This window comes from Panthera pardus, unplaced genomic scaffold, assembly GCF_024362965.1.
Source record: "Panthera pardus isolate Hobbes unplaced genomic scaffold, ASM2436296v1 HiC_scaffold_3, whole genome shotgun sequence".
Taxonomy (NCBI): domain Eukaryota; kingdom Metazoa; phylum Chordata; class Mammalia; order Carnivora; family Felidae; genus Panthera; species Panthera pardus.
This window is the reverse complement of record NW_026526876.1, coordinates 46,330,434-46,345,959: the sequence shown is the minus strand read 5'-3', so window position 1 is coordinate 46,345,959 and position 15,526 is coordinate 46,330,434. Positions and strand designations below refer to the sequence as shown.

At 38.6% G+C, this 15,526-nt stretch overlaps 1 protein-coding gene and 2 pseudogenes across 4 annotated transcripts in view; 1 reads left to right on the top strand and 2 right to left on the bottom strand.

The window, feature by feature from the left end:
- The window catches only part of SKA2 (spindle and kinetochore associated complex subunit 2), a 49,398-nt gene that overhangs the window by 23,007 nt on the left and 10,865 nt on the right, over positions 1 to 15,526 (top strand). For 3 of the 4 annotated variants that reach the window (XM_019431111.2, XM_019431110.2, XM_019431109.2), the window contains exon 2: positions 268 to 354. The exons of the other annotated variant lie outside the window; for it this stretch is intronic. In XM_019431111.2, the coding sequence (XP_019286656.2) occupies positions 268 to 354 (87 nt within the window). The remainder of the gene's footprint in view (positions 1 to 267; positions 355 to 15,526) is intronic. 4 annotated transcript variants of the gene reach the window in all.
- LOC128774264 (40S ribosomal protein S27-like) lies at positions 13,808 to 14,367 on the bottom strand (annotated as a pseudogene).
- On the bottom strand, positions 14,409 to 15,117 carry LOC128774200 (ubiquitin-conjugating enzyme E2 C-like; annotated as a pseudogene).

The following is a 15,526-nucleotide window of genomic DNA, read 5'->3' as shown; positions in this document are numbered from 1 at the left end:
TGGAACTCACGGACCGCGAGATCATGACCTGAGCCGAAGTCGGCCGCTTAACCGACTGAGCCACCCAGGCGCCCCTAGTTTTTAAATTTTTAATAGAAGCATGGGTATTATAAATGATGGAGGTTTTATATACTTATTTCCATATTTCTAAAATTAGTATATTTCATATTGAAATGCTAAAAAAATGTAAATATAAAAGAATAGTTAACAGTTATGTTTATTAGTATGTCTTTTGGTTCACAAAAAATGATTTATGCTGATCTCTAGTTCCAGAAAGCTGACTCTGATCTGGATTACATTCAATACAGGCTGGAATATGAAATCAAGACGAATCATCCTGATACAGCAGGCAAGGTAATCTGCAAAAGAAATATATTTTTAACAGATTATTTTATTAAAAGATTTTCTGATAGTATTTCTAATAGCAGTATAATTTAAATTATTAAGTAATAAATTTATAGAACCTTAAAATATTTTTGTGTTGGAAACTTGATCACAGCATACCAGAGAGATTATACCCATAGTCAAGGAAATTTGTGGCTCTTATTTATTTATTTATTTACTTACTTACTTACTTATTTATTTATTTATTTATTTTGAGAGAGAGAGAGAAAGAATCCCATGAGGGCAGAGAGAGTGAAAGAGAGAGAGAGGGAGAGAGAGAAACCCGAAGCGGGGCTCAAGCTTACCTGGTGCAGGACTCGAGCTTACCTGATATGGGGCTCAAAGTCAAGAACTGTGAGACCATGACCTGAGCCAAAGTTGGATGCTTAACTGACTGAGCCACGCAGGTGCCCTGGCTACTTTTTTTTAACCCTTAACCAAGAATTATTGAATCCAAAGGTACCAACTACTGTGGAAGCCTCTGAAATTCTGAGAGTATAGTTATCTCTAGAGTAGTGGTTAAATAAGAAAGGAGAAACCATGGCAGTCATGATACTCTCTGAGGAAGATGATGATGTACTATAAATTTGTTAAATGAACTGTGATTTTTGCATAAAATTATGTACTTAGTTATTCTAAGTTTAGATTGATTAGAAATATTAACTCTGTTTATATACCATAAAATTATAACTATGTGTCCACATGCCGATGGAGATATAAACAATTATTTTAAAGTAGTTTTTTTTTTTTTTTTAAGTTTATATTAGAGAGAGAGAGAGAGAGCACAAGTGGGGAATGGGCATAGAGAGGGAGAGAGAGAGAATCCCAAGCAGGCTTTGTACTACCAGTCAGAGCCCCATGCAGGGCTGGAACCCATGAACCCCGAGATCATGACCTGAGCTGAAGTTGGACGCTTAACCCACTGAGCCACCCAGGCACTCTAAGGAGATAGTTTTTAAGCATTGTCTGTTAACATTAATTGACCACTTATAATGTTTCTCTCTGACAGCACTTGCCAACAGACAAGAAATATCATATAATTTTGAAAAAAATTTTTATACAATTAGGAATTATTTTGAATTGGGTGGAAGTGCAAATTAAAATAACACTTCTTTTTATTCCCCCCCCCCCCCCATAAAAACCCATTGTTTTATTAAAGTTAGTTGACACAGAATGTTACATTAGTTTCAGGTGTACAACATAGTGAGTGGACAACTCTATACGTTATGCTATCTATGCTCAACACAACTGTAGCTACTACCATCTCTTACCATACAACACTATAACAGTATCATCGATTTATATTCCCTATGCTGTACATTTCATCCTGTGACTTATTCATTCCATAACTAGAAGCTTCTACCACCCACTCCCTTCATCCGTTTTGTCCATCCCATCATCCTTCTCCCCTCTGGCAACTGCCAGTTTGTTCTCTGTATTTATGATTGTTTCTGCTTTGTTTGTTTGTTCACTTGTTTTGTTTTTTGGTTTCTACATATAAGCAAAATCATATGGTATTTGTCTTTCTCTGACTTATTTTCACTTAGCATAATACCTTTTTGTCCCAACATGTTGTTCCAAATGACAAGCTCTCATTCGTTGTTTTTAATTTTTTTTAACGTTTATTTATTTTTGAGACAGAGAGAGACAGAGCATGAACAGGGGAGGGCCAGAGAGAGAGGGAGAAACAGAATCTGAAACAGGCTCCAGGCTCTGAGGGGTCAGCACAGAGCCCAATGTGGGGCTCGAACTCACGGACCGTGAGATCATGACCTGAGCCGAAGTCAGACGCTTAACCGACCGAGCCACCCAGGCGCCCCTCTCATTCGTTTTTATGATTGGGTAATATTCCATCATACATATATACCACATTTTCTTTATATTCATCTAACACATAGGTTGCTTCTATATCTTTGCTATTGTAAAGTAATGCTGTAATAAACATAGGTGTGCATGTATCTTTTCCAATTAGCCTTTTTGTTTTCTTTAGTGTGTGTGTGTCTGTGTCTGTGTGTGTATTCTCTTTGGGTAAATACTAAATAGTAGTGGAATTAACTGGATTATATGGTATTTTCATTTTCAATTTTCTGAGGAACCTCCATACTATTTTCCACAGTGGCTGCACCAATTTGCATTCCCACTGACAGTGCATAAAAGTTCCGTTTTCTCTACATTCTCATCACTTATTATTTCTTGTCTTTTTTGGTACTAGCCATTTGATAGGTATAAGGTGTTATTTTGTTGCAGTTTTGATTTGCATTTCTCTGATGATTAGTGATATAGAGCATCTTTTCATGTATCTGTTGGCCATCTGTATGTCTTCTTTGGAAAACTATCTATTTAGGTCCTCTGCCATTTTTTTGTTTTTGTTTTTGTTTTTGTTTTTGTTATCAAGTTTCTTTATTGCCTTTTTATTTTTATTTTTATTTATTTATTTTTTTTTTAATTTTTTTTTTCAACGTTTTTTTATTTATTTTTGGGACAGAGAGAGCAGAGCATGAACGGGGGAGGGGCAGAGAGAGAGGGAGACACAGAATGGGAAACAGGCTCCAGGCTCCGAGCCATCACCCCGGAGCCTGACGCGGGGCTCGAACTCACGGACCGCGAGATCGTGACCTGGCTGAAGTCGGACGCTTAACCGACTGCGCCACCCAGGCGCCCCTCTTTATTGCCTTTTTATTTATACCTGTCCCCTGTCTTACCTGTTTTTATTATTAATGACATTGACTTTTTAATTAAAGAATCTAGGCCTGTTGTCTTATAAATTAGTCTGTAATTTTGATTTTTCTGATTATTTACTTGTGAATAGATTCCGTTTGGATATTTTCATCAGAATACAATAGGTAATATTGTTAACATCACATTGTATCATATCCAGAGATATGTTAAGATTGATAATTTGATTAAGATGTCTCCTGTCATGTTCATACATTATTAAAAAATACTTTGAGAGTTTGTTGATATCCTGTTCATCCATTGGCTATAGAACCCAGTGATGATATCTGCCTGAATAAATTATATCAGTGATTGCAAAAAAGTGATTTTGTAATTCTCTCACTAATTGTGTATTTTTTACCCAGTATTCTTCTGTGAAAATAAAATTTCACTGTCCCCTCCTTTCTTTCCTTTCCTATGGACTTGGAAACTTGTTTTTGTTCAATATATCAATAACTATTGTAAACACCATTGCTTTTAATACTTCAATTCCTGTTCCCTCCTTTCTTTCCTTTACAATGGACTTGGAAACTTGTTTTTGTTCAATAAATCAATAACTATTGTAAACACCATTGCTTTTAATACTTCAATTCCTCAAAGTTGTCCAGTGGGGAGGACCCCTCATGCCTCCTCAATCAGTCTTTGTGCACTTTTTTGCTTTCTGGTGCATTAAGTCACATTGTACCTTCTATCCAAACCATTACCAATACTTCCTTCAAAGAAATTAGTTCCTTTTACAGGGAAATGAAGTTTAGAAACCAAGAATTGTCCCAATTCTCTTGCATATTGGAGAAATCATTTTACTTATGTGAATTTTTCATTTGTCATTTACTTCCCGCACTTCTTTTCTGCTGTTTTGTAGTATCTAAAGAAAGGTCATGTGTTAGGCCTTTTTGAATATCATGTTTTTTAATGAGGCTGTTATATTTGGTTATGCAATTTGCTCAAGAATATTGTGCAGGAGGCACTGGTGCTAGTAAATTATAGCTTTAATTCCAGCAATCACTTTGAGAATTTTTTAAGCCTGCTGTGTTCCTGTGCCAGTGGGTTATCTTCTTGCAACTTCTGTTGTTTCCTCTTCAGAGGAAGAAGATGCTTCCGGCAACAGATGGACATGGCTCAAAGAGAAAGCATGTAGCTCATAAGTCTTCATCTGTTTATTGATCTCTGTTCTTCCAACTTTGTTTAGCAGCCTGTTTGTCTGGATTAAGAGTCTATATCAGACAAAATAAAGATGACACCTCTAACTTTTCCTTGCTCTTCTGTAGCAAAGAAGAGGCCCCAACATAGGCATTACCAGCTTTCCCTGTGGCTACCCTTACTCCATTTCTCAGTCTTTCTTGTTATTATTATTATTTTTTAATATGAAATTTATTGTCAAATTGGTTTCCATACAACACCCAGCGCTCATCCCAACAAGGTGCCCTCCTCAGTACCCCTCACCCACCCTCCCCTCCCTCCCATCCCCCATCAACCATTGGTTTGTTCACAGTTTTTAAGTGTCTCTTATGTTTTGGCTCCCTCCCTCTCTAACCTTTTTTTTTTTTTTTTTCCTTCCCCTCCACCATGGTGTTCAGTTCAGTTTCTCAGGATCCACATAAGAGTGAAAACATATGGTATCTGTCTTTCTCTGTATGGCTTATTTCACTTAGCATAACACTCTCCAGTTCCATCCACGTTGCTACAAAGGGCCATATTTCATTCTTTCTCATTGTCAACTAGTATTCCATTGTGTATATAAACCACAATTTATCCATTCATGAGTTGATGGACATTTAGGCTCTTTCCATAATTTGGCTATTGTTGAAAGTGATGCTATAAACATTGGGGTACAAGTGCCCCTATGCATCAGCACTCCTGTATCCCTTGGGTAAATTCCTAGCAGTGCTATTGCTGGTCATAGGGTAGATCTATTTTGAATTTTTTGAGGAACCTCCACACTGTTTTCCAGAGCGGCTGCACCACTTTGCATTCCCACCAACAGTGCAAGAGGGTTCCCGTTTCTCCACATCCTCGCCAGCATCTATAGTCTCCTGATTTGTTCATTTTAGCCACTCTGACTGGCATGGAGTGGTATCTGAGTGTGGTATTGATTTGTATTTCTCTGATGAGGACCGATGTTGAGCATCTCTTCATGTGCCTGTTGGCCATCTGGATATCTTCTTGAGAGAAGTGTCTATTCATGTTTTCTGCCTATTTCTTCACTGGATTATTTGTTTTTCGGATGTGGAGTTTGGTGAGTTCTTTATAGATTTTGTCCGATATGTCATTTGCAAATATGTTTTCCCATTCCGTTGGTTGCCTTTTAGTTTTGTTGATTGTTTCCTTTGCATTGCAGGAGCTTTTTATCTTCATGAGGTCCTAATAGTTCATTTTTCTTTCAATTCTCTTGCCTTTGGGGATGTGTCAAGTAAGAAATTGTTGCGGCTGAGGTCAGAGAGTTTTTTTTTCTGCTTTCTTCTCTAGGGTTTTGATGGTTTCCTGTCTCACATTCAGGTCCTTTATCCATTTTGAGTGTTGTCCAGCTCTCCCAACACCATTTGTTAAAGAGACTGTCTTTTTTCCATTAGATATTCTTTCCTGCTTTGTCAAAGATTAGTTGGCCATACTTTTGTGGGTCTAATTCTGGGGTTTCTATTCTATTCCATTGGTCTATGTGTCTGTTTTTGTGCCAGTACCATGCTGTCTTGATGATTACAGCTTTGTAGCAGAGGCTAAAGTCTGGGATTGTGATGCCTCCCGCTTTGGTCTTCTTCTTCAAAATTACTTTGGCTATTTGGGGTCTTCTGTGGTTCCATACAAATTTTAGGATTGCTTGTTCTAGCTTTGAGAAGAATGCTGGTGCAATTTTGATTGGGATTACATTGAATGTGTAAATAGCTTTAGGTAGTATTAACATTTTAACAACATTTATTCTTCCAATCCACAAGCATGGAATGTTTTTCCATTTCTTTATATCTTCTTCAGTTTCCTTCATAAGGTTTCTATAGTTTTCAGCATACAGTTCTTTTACATCTTTGGTTAGGTTTATTCCTAGGTATTTTATGATTCTTGGTGCGATTGTGAATGGGATCAGTTTCTTTATTTGTCTTTCTGTTGCTTCATTGTTAGTGTATAAGAATGCAACTGATTTCTGTACATTGATTTTGTATCCTGCGACTTTGCTGAATTCTTGTATCAGTTCTAGCAGACTTTTGGTGGAGTCTATAGGGTTTTCCATGTATAATATCATGTCATCTGCAAAAAGTGAAAGCTTGACTTCATCTTTGCCAATTTTGATGCCTTTTATTTCCTTTTGTTGTCTGATTGCTGATGCTAGCACTTCCAACACTATGTGAAACAACAGCAGTGAGAGTGGACATCCCTGTCTTGCTCCTGATCTCAGGGGGAAAGCTCTCAGTTTTTCCCCATTGAGGATGATATTAGCTGTGGGCTTTTCATAAATGGCTTTTATGACGTTTAAGTATGTTCCTTCTATCCCGACTTTCTCGAGGGTTTTTATTAAGAAAGGATGCTGAATTTTGTCAAATGCTTTTTCTGCATCGATTGACAGGATCATATGTTTCTTTTCTTTTATTAATGTGATGTATCACATTGATTGATTTGCGAATGTTGAACCAGCCCTGCAGTCCAGGAATGAATCCCACTTGATCGGTGTTGAATTCGATTTGCTGGTATCTTGTTGAGAATTTTTGCATCCATATTCATCAGGGATGTTGGCCTGTAGTTCTCTTTTTTTGCTGGGTCTCTGTCTGGTTTGGGAGTCAAAGCAATGCTAGCTTCATAGAATGAGTGGAAGTTTTCCTTCCCTTTCTATTTTTTGGAACAGCTAGAGAAGGATAGGTATTATCTCTGCTTTAAATGTCTGGTAGAATTCCTCAGGGAAGGCATCTGGTCCTGGACTCTTATTTGTTGGGAGATTTTTGATAACTGATTCAATTTCCTTGCTGGTTATGGGTCTGTTTAAGTTTTCTATTTCTTCCTGTTTGAGTTTTAGAAGTGTGTGGGTGCTTAGGAATTTGTCCATTTCTTCCAGGTTGTCCAGTTTGTTGGCATATAATTTTTTATAGTATTCCCTGATAATTGCTTGTATTTCTGAGGGATTGGTTGTAATAATTCCATTTTCATTCATGATTTTATCTATTTGGGTCATCTCCCTTTTCTTTTTGAGAAGCCTGGCTAGAGGTTTATCAATTTTGTTTATTTTTTCAAAAAACCAACTCTTGGTTTCATTGATCTGCTCTACAGTTTTTTTGGTTCTGTATTGTTTATTTCTGCTCTGATCTTTATTATTTCTCTTCTTCTGCTGGGTTTGGGGTGTCTTTACTGTTCTGCTTTTATTTCCTTTAGGTGTGCTGTTAGATTTTGTATTTGGGATTTTTCGTGTTTCTTGAGATAGGCCTGGATTGCAATGTATTTTCCTCTCAGGACTGCCTTCGCTGCATCCCAAAACGTTTGGATTGTTGTATTTTCATCTTCGTTTGTTTCCATATATTTTTTAATTTCTTCTCTAATTGCCTGGTTGACCCATTCATTCTTTAGTAGGGTGTTCTTTAACCTCCATGCTTTTGGAGGTTTTCCAGACTTTTTCCTGTGGTTGATTTCAAGTTTCATAGCATTGTGGTCTGAAAGTGTGCATGGTATGATCTCAATTCTTTTATACTTGTGAAGGGCTGTTTTGTGGCCCAGTATGTGATCTATCTTGGAGAATGTTCCATGTGCATTTGAGAAGAAAGTATATTCTGTTGCTTTGGGATGCAGAGTTCTAAATATATCTGTCAAGTCCATCTGATCCAATGTATCATTCAGGGCCCTTGCTTCTTTATTGATCCTGTGTCTAGATGATCTATCTATTGTTGTAAGTGGATTATTAAAGTCCCCTGCAATTACCACATTCTTATCAATAAGGTTGCTTATGTTTGTGATTGTTTAATATATTTGGGGGCTCCGGTATTTGGCGCATAGACATTTATAATTGTTAGCTCTTCGTGATGGATAGACCCTGTAATTATTATTTAATGCCCTTCTTCATCTCTTGTTACAGCCTTTAATTTAAAGTCTAGTTTGTGTGATATAAGTATGGCTACTCCAGCTTTCTTTTGACTTCCAGTAGCATGATAGATAGTTCTCCATCCCCTCACTTTCAATCTGAAGGTGTCCTGAGGTCTAAAATGAGTGTCTTGTAGACAGCAAATAGATAGGTCTTGGTTTTTCATCCATTCTGATACCCTATGTCTTTTGGTTGGTGCATTTAGTCCATTTACGTTCAGTGTTATTATAGAAAGATATGGGTTTAGAGTCATTGTGATGTCTGTAGGTTTCATGCTTGTAGTGATGTCTCTGGTACTTTGTGGTCCTTGCAACATTTCACTCACAGAATCCCCCTTAGGATCTCTTGTAGGGCTGATTTAGTGGTGATGAATTCCTTCAGTTTTTGTTTGTTTGGGAAGACCTTTATCTCTTCTATTCTGAATGACAAGACTTGCTGGATAAAGGATTCTCGGCTGCGTATTTTTTCTGTTCATCACATTGAAGATTTCCTGCCAGTTGTTTCTGGCCTGCTAAGTTTCAGTAGATAGGTCTGCCACTAGTCTTATGGGTCTCCCTTTATATGTTAGAGCGTGTTTATCCCTCGCTGCTTTCAGAATTTTCTCTTTATCCTTGTATTTTGCCAGTTTCACTATGATATGTCATGCAGAAGATCGATTCAAGTTGACGTCTGAAGGGAGTTCTGTGTGCCTCTTGGATTTCAATGCCTTTTTCCTTTCCCAGATCAGGGAAGTTCTCAACTGATTTGTTCAAGTACACTTTAAGCCCCTTTCTGTCTCTCTTCCTCTTCTGGAATTCCTATTATATGGATATTATTCTGTTTGATTGCATCACTTAGTTCTCTAATTCTCCCCTTATACTCCTGGATTTTTTATCTCTCTTTTTCTCAGCTTCCTCTTTTTCATAATTTTATCTTCTAATTCACCTATTCTCTCCTCTGCCTCTTCAATCTGAGCTGTGGTCGCCTCCATTTAATTTTGCATCTCATTTATAGCATTTTTTTTAGCTCCTCATGACTATTAATTAGGTCTTGATCTATGTAGCAATAGATTCTCTGCTGTCCTCTATGCTTTTTTCAAGCCCAGCGATTAATTTTATGACTATTATTCTAAATTCTTGTTCCGTTGTATTGCTTAAATCGTTTTTGATCAATTCATTAGCTGTCGTTACTTCCTGGAGTTTCTTTTGAGGAGAGTTCTTCCATTTCACCATTTTGGGTATTCCCTGGGGTGGCGCAGAACTGCAGGGCACTTCCCCTGTGCTGTTTGGAGTAACTTGTGTTGGTGGGCGGGGCTGCAGTCAGACCTGATGTCTGTCCTCAGCCCACCGCTGGGGCCACAGTCAGACTGGTGTGTACCTTATATTCCCCTCTCCCAGGGGCAGGACTCACTGTGGAGTGGTGTGGCCCCTGTCCAGGCTACTTGCACACTGCCAGGCTTGTGGTGCTGCTTTAATGGGGTCTGGTGTATTAGCTGGGGTGGATCCACAAGGTGCACAGGGGCGGGAGGGGCAGGCTTAGCTAGCTTTGCTGTCGGTGGTCCCCTGCGGGAGGGGCCCTGCAGCTCCAGGAGGGAGGAAGACCCATCAGAGGGATGTATCCACAGAAGCACAGCATTGGGTGCTTGCGCGGTGCAAGCAAGATCGGTGATGGGAACTGGTTCCCTTTGGGATTACGACTGAGGGATGGGAGAGGGAGATGGTGCTGGCCAGTGCCTTTGTTCCCTGCTGAGCTGAGCTCTGTCTTCCGGGGTTCAACAATTCTCCCTCCTGGTGTCCTCGCCTTCCCGCTCTCTGAGCAGAGCTGTTGACTTTTAACATTCCAGATGTTAAGTCCCGCTGGCTGTCAGAACTCACGGAGTCCGGCCCCTCCGCTTTTGCAAGCCAGACTTCAGGGGCTCTGCCTTGCTGGGTGGGCTGCCCCTCTGCTGCCCTGGCTCCCTCCCTCCAGTCCGTGTAGCATGCACCATCTCTCCGCCCTTCCTACCCTCTTCTGTGGGCCTTTTGTCTGTGCTTGGCTTTGGAGAGTCTGTTCTGCTAGTCTTCTGGAGGTTTTCTGGATTATTTAGGCAGGTGTGGGTGGAATCTAAGTGATCAGCAGGACGAGGTGAGCCCAGCACCCTCCTGTGCCGCAATCTTTATCCCTAGTCTTCTTTGCCCATTTTTTAATCTGATTTCCTGTGGGGTTTTTTGGTATTGAGTTGTGGGAGTTCTTTTAATATTTTGGATATTAATCCATTATTTGATATATCATTTGCAAATATCTTCTCCCATTGAGTAGGTTGCTTTTTTGTTTTGTTGGCAGTTTCCTTTGCTGTGCAATTTGGTATAGTTTCTTTTTTTAATTTTTAAAAATGTTTTATTACTTTTGAGAGACAGAGCCAGAACATGAGTGGGGGAGCAGCAGAGAGAGAGGGAGGCATAGAATCTGAAGCAGGCTCCAGGCCCTGAGTTGTCAGTGCAGCAACTGATGCAGGGGTTGATCCCACAAACTGTGAGACCATGACCTGAGCTGATGTCAGATGCTTAACTGATTGAGCCACCCAAGCGCCCCATAATGTAGTCTTAATATTTTATTTTTGCTTTTATTTCTCTTGTCTGAGGAAACATATCTAGAAAAATATTTCTATAGCCAATGTCAAAGAAATTACTGCCTAGGTTTTTTTATAGGGGTTTTATGGTGTCAGGGCTCACATTTAGGTCCCTAATCCATTTTGAGTTTATTTTTGTCTGTGGTGTAAGAAAAGTAGTCCAGTTTCATTCTTTTGCATGTAGCTGTCCAGTTTTCCCAGCATCATTTATTGAAGAGACTGTTTTTTCCCCATTGTGTATTCTTGCCTCCTTTATTTATTATAGATTAATTGAGCATATAAGTGTGGATTTATTTCTGGGCTGTTTTATTCCTTTTATCTATGTATCTATTTTTGTGCCAGTACTGTACTGTTTTACTACAGCTTTGTAGTATATTTTGAGATCTGGGGTTGTGATACCTTCAGCTTTTTTCTTTCTCAAGATTGCTTTGGCTATTTGGGATCTTTGTGGTTCCGTAAAAATTTTAGGATTATTTGTTTTAGTTCAGTGAAAATGCTATTGGTATTTTGATAGGGATTGCATTGAATCTATAGATTGGTTTGGGTAGTATGGACATTTTATTAATATTCATTCTTCCAAATCATAAGCATGGACTATCAACATTTCTTCGTGTTGTCTTCAATTTCTTTCATTAGTGTTTTTTAGTTTTCAGAGTATAAGTCTTTCACCTCTTTGGTCAAGTTTATTCCCAGGTATTTTACTCTTTTTGGTGCAAATAAAAATGGAATTGTTTTCTTAATTTCTCTTTCTGCTACTTAATTATTAGTGTATAGAAATGCAGCCAATTTCTCTGTTAATTTTGGGTCCTTCAACTTTATTGTATCCATTTATTACTTCTTTATTTTGAATTACATTTTTTTAAGTAGGCTTCATGCCTAACATGGAGCCCAACATGAGGTTTGAACTCATTACCCTGAGATTAAGCCCTGAGCTGAGATCAAGAGTTGGAGGCTTAACTGACTGAGCCATCCAGGCGCCCAGTAAAAATAAAATCTTAAGGGGTGCCTGGATGGCTCAGTCGGTTGACCGTCTGACTTCAGCTCAGGTCATGACCTCATGGTACATGGGTTTGGGACCCATGTCGGGCTCTGTGCTGACTGCTTGCTCAGAGTCTGGAGCCTGCTTCAGATTCTGTGTCTCCTCTCTCTGCCCTTCCCCCATTCACGTTCTGTCTCTCTCTGTCTCTCAAAAATAAATAAATGTAAAACAAAAAAAATCTTAAAAAAAAAAAATCCCAAGAAGTTTTTGTGTGGGTATTTCCTTTCATTTCTCTTTGGTTTATACCTAAGAGTGGAATTGATGGCCGTATAGTAACTCTACGTTTAATATTTTCAGGAACCGCCAAATTGTTTTCCAAAGCCGTTGTACCATTTTACATTCTTTTTTCTCCATTGTGGTAAAATATGTATAACTTAAAATCTATCATTTTAACCATTTTTGAGTGCAAGTTTCAATTGTATTAATTATATTCACATTTTTGTGCAACCATCATCACCACCCATCTCCAGAACTTTTTCTTCTTTTTAAACTGAAACTCTGCACCCATTAAACAATAACCTTCCATTCCCCCCTCCCTTCAGTCCCTGGCAACCACCATTCTACTCTTTGTCTCTATGAACTTGACTTTGTCCATTTGTAGCTGGGTCATTTCACTTAGTGTAATGTCTTTGATGTTCATCCATGGTATAGCATATATCATGATTTCCTTCCTTTTTAAGGCTGAATAATAATCCATTGTATGTATATACCACGTTTAAAAAATCCATTTTTCTGTCAGTAGACACTTAGGTTGCTTCCATCTTTTGGGTATTGTGAATAATGCTCATATGTACATTTATTTATCTTTCTGGGTCTTTGTTTTCTTTTTTTGTTTTTGAGAGAGAGAGCATACGCACATGTGCAAGCAAGGGAGGGACAGGGAGAGGGGCAGGGAGAGGGAGAGAGAGAGACTTTTTAGCAGACTCCACATCCGGCATGGAGCCCAACATGGGGCTTCATCTCCCGACCATGAGATCATGACCTGAGTGAAATCAATAGTTGAATGCTTACCTGACTGAACCACCCAGGTGCCCCTGGGTCCTTGTTTTCACTTCTTTTCTATATATACCTAGAGGTAGAATTGCTGGATCATATGGTAATTCTCTGTCATGTTTTGAGGTCCTATAACTTTTTATTTATTTACTTATTTTATTTCATTAAAAATTTTTTTTTTAATGTTTATTTATTTTTTGAGAGAGAGAGTGACAGAACATGAGCAGGAGGGGGCAGAGAGAGGGAGACACAGAATCTGAAGCAGGCTCCAGGCTCTGAACTGTCAGCACAGAGCCTGATGCAGGGCTTGAACTCACAAACCACAAGATCATGACATGAGCTGAAGTCAGATGCCTAACCGACTGAGCCACCTAGGTGCCCCATTTATTTATTTATTTTAAAGATTTTATTTTTAAGTAATCTCCACACACAACGTGGGGCTCAAACTCACAACCCTGAGATCAAAAATCGAATGCTTTACCAACTGAGCCAGCTAGGTGCCCTGAGCAACTATAACTTTAAATACTCATAATATTTATCTAATAACTCCCCCTTTATTTGTGTTATATTTGGGAAGAAAACCATGATCTTAATGTTTGTTGAGTTCACTGACATTAGTTCAAATTATATATATATATATATATATATATATATCTATATCTATCTATCTATCAAGGAACAAGAAAGTAACCAGTTAGACTAACTTCTAATATCTCTACATGGTAATAGTGCAATAAACATTCATTGAACATTACTATGTACCAACCTCTATGATTGTGTGTGTGTGTGTGTGTGTGTTCATATCCACATACATACATATAATTTTGTTTAGGTGCATTATCCTTATTCTAGTCTACTGTGATTTGGAGTCTGTCAGTAATTGTGCATAAATAAAAGTCAACACTTTTCAATAGAATCCACTTAAATATAAAGATATAGTAAACTACAAACTCCTGTTACCATGTTCCTCACCTATATTTGTTTCAGAAAGATAATTTTGTTTTCTTTTGAGCATTTTCTTTGCAGATCTTTCTTTCTTTTTTTGCCCATAATCAAAACTTTATTGAAAAACTGATACCAAAATAGGAGATCACTGCTATATACCTTACAAAATTAAATATAATTACATTATCTTGGTAGATTAACTGGAATTACTGAACTGATAAGGCTTTCTGCAATATAACACAAATTCAAGACATTGTGTGGATTATTAGTGTTGCTTTCTTCTAAATGAACACCCTTCTGTGAGTCTGGCCTTTCCTTCTGTTGGGTGGTACAACACTGTCTTTGGGTAGGCACAACAGCCTACCCAAAGAGCCACTGTCTAAGCATGGCTGCAAACCATGGTAATCTTGTAGCAACTTGGATGTTTTACATCCATAAAATTGGAATTTGGGCTTTTAGCTAGCTGTTTCTCTGTATGTTTTTTGTGTTTCTAAGGACGGGTATAGTAAATCTCTAGCCAATGAGGACAGGTCTCAATATCATTGGGGTATATACTGAGAAGACACCTGGAAAGGCATCATAATATACACATTCCTTTATATACCAGACTATACATTTGGTGTCATCTATTATTTCTTTGCTTCTATCAAACATACCACTAAGTTCTCTTAAGTGTTTCCTTTTTTTTGTTTGTTTTTAAAAACCCAATGTATTTACTTAGTATAGTCATCACAAGGGCTCAACCAGAGACTTAATTTAAAAAACAGAAGCAAAACAAAAATAACACCACAGTTTAAGATACAGAGTTCTAGGCATAAATGAAGGAAAGGACAGACGATCTAAGGAGAAAATAAAAAGACAATACAAGGAAAGAGGGTAGACAGCCAGGGTTCTTGGCTGGAGACCTGCTTTGAAAAGGTTTCTTGCAGATACTTCTTATATGCTGTAGGGTTTTTCTAGAGCTCAGCAGCAAGTGTGTTCAAAGGGCTATTGATGTTAGGTTCTAGTAGGCTCTGGATGGACAGTAGGATGGTCCTGACATCATACAGTGCAGACCACTTATCTTTCAGGATGTCCAGGCAGATGTTACCCTGGGTGTCCACGGTGGGGTAGTAGCAGGGCGTGAGGAACTTTACAGTAGGCATATTGTAAGGGTAGCCCCTGGGCAACTCCAGGGAGAGCTTATACCTCAGGTCCTCGTATACTGTGCCAGCTGCTTCATGGATGGTCCCACCCATTTGAAAAGGTTGTCTGATTCAGGGAAGGCAGAAATTCCTTTGTCACCAGACATCATAAGGATCATTAGCTTCTGCTATAGCCTCTTGCCCATGGGGCCTGGGCGGCACCCCCGCTGGGCTCAGCTCCTTTGCTGGCAGTGGCTGGGTTGCAGTTCTGGGAGGCCATCTGGATGGCGAGACAGAGAGACAGAAATTCGGAGAGCACAACTGCAACTGCCTCTTAACGGCTTTCATGGTATCTCTCTTTTGTCCCTTTCCTACTTCTTTTTTTTTTTTTTTAAGTTTTTATTTATTTATTTTTTTAGTCATTTGTACATGAGACTCAAACTCACAACCCTGAGATCAAGAGTCGCATGCTCCTCCAACTGAGCCAGCCAGGCACCCCTGTCCCTTTCCTACTTCCATTGCTCATTCTATAGGTCTTGATCACTACCTGAAGAATTATTTTAACAGTTTTAAGTTAGAGTTTCTCTTCTTTTTCCTTCTTGTGAGAATCATCTTTATTTACTATTAATATCATCAAAAGCTTAGAGAAAAATCTCCAAGGAAACAAGGAGTAGAGGGCCATAAACTGA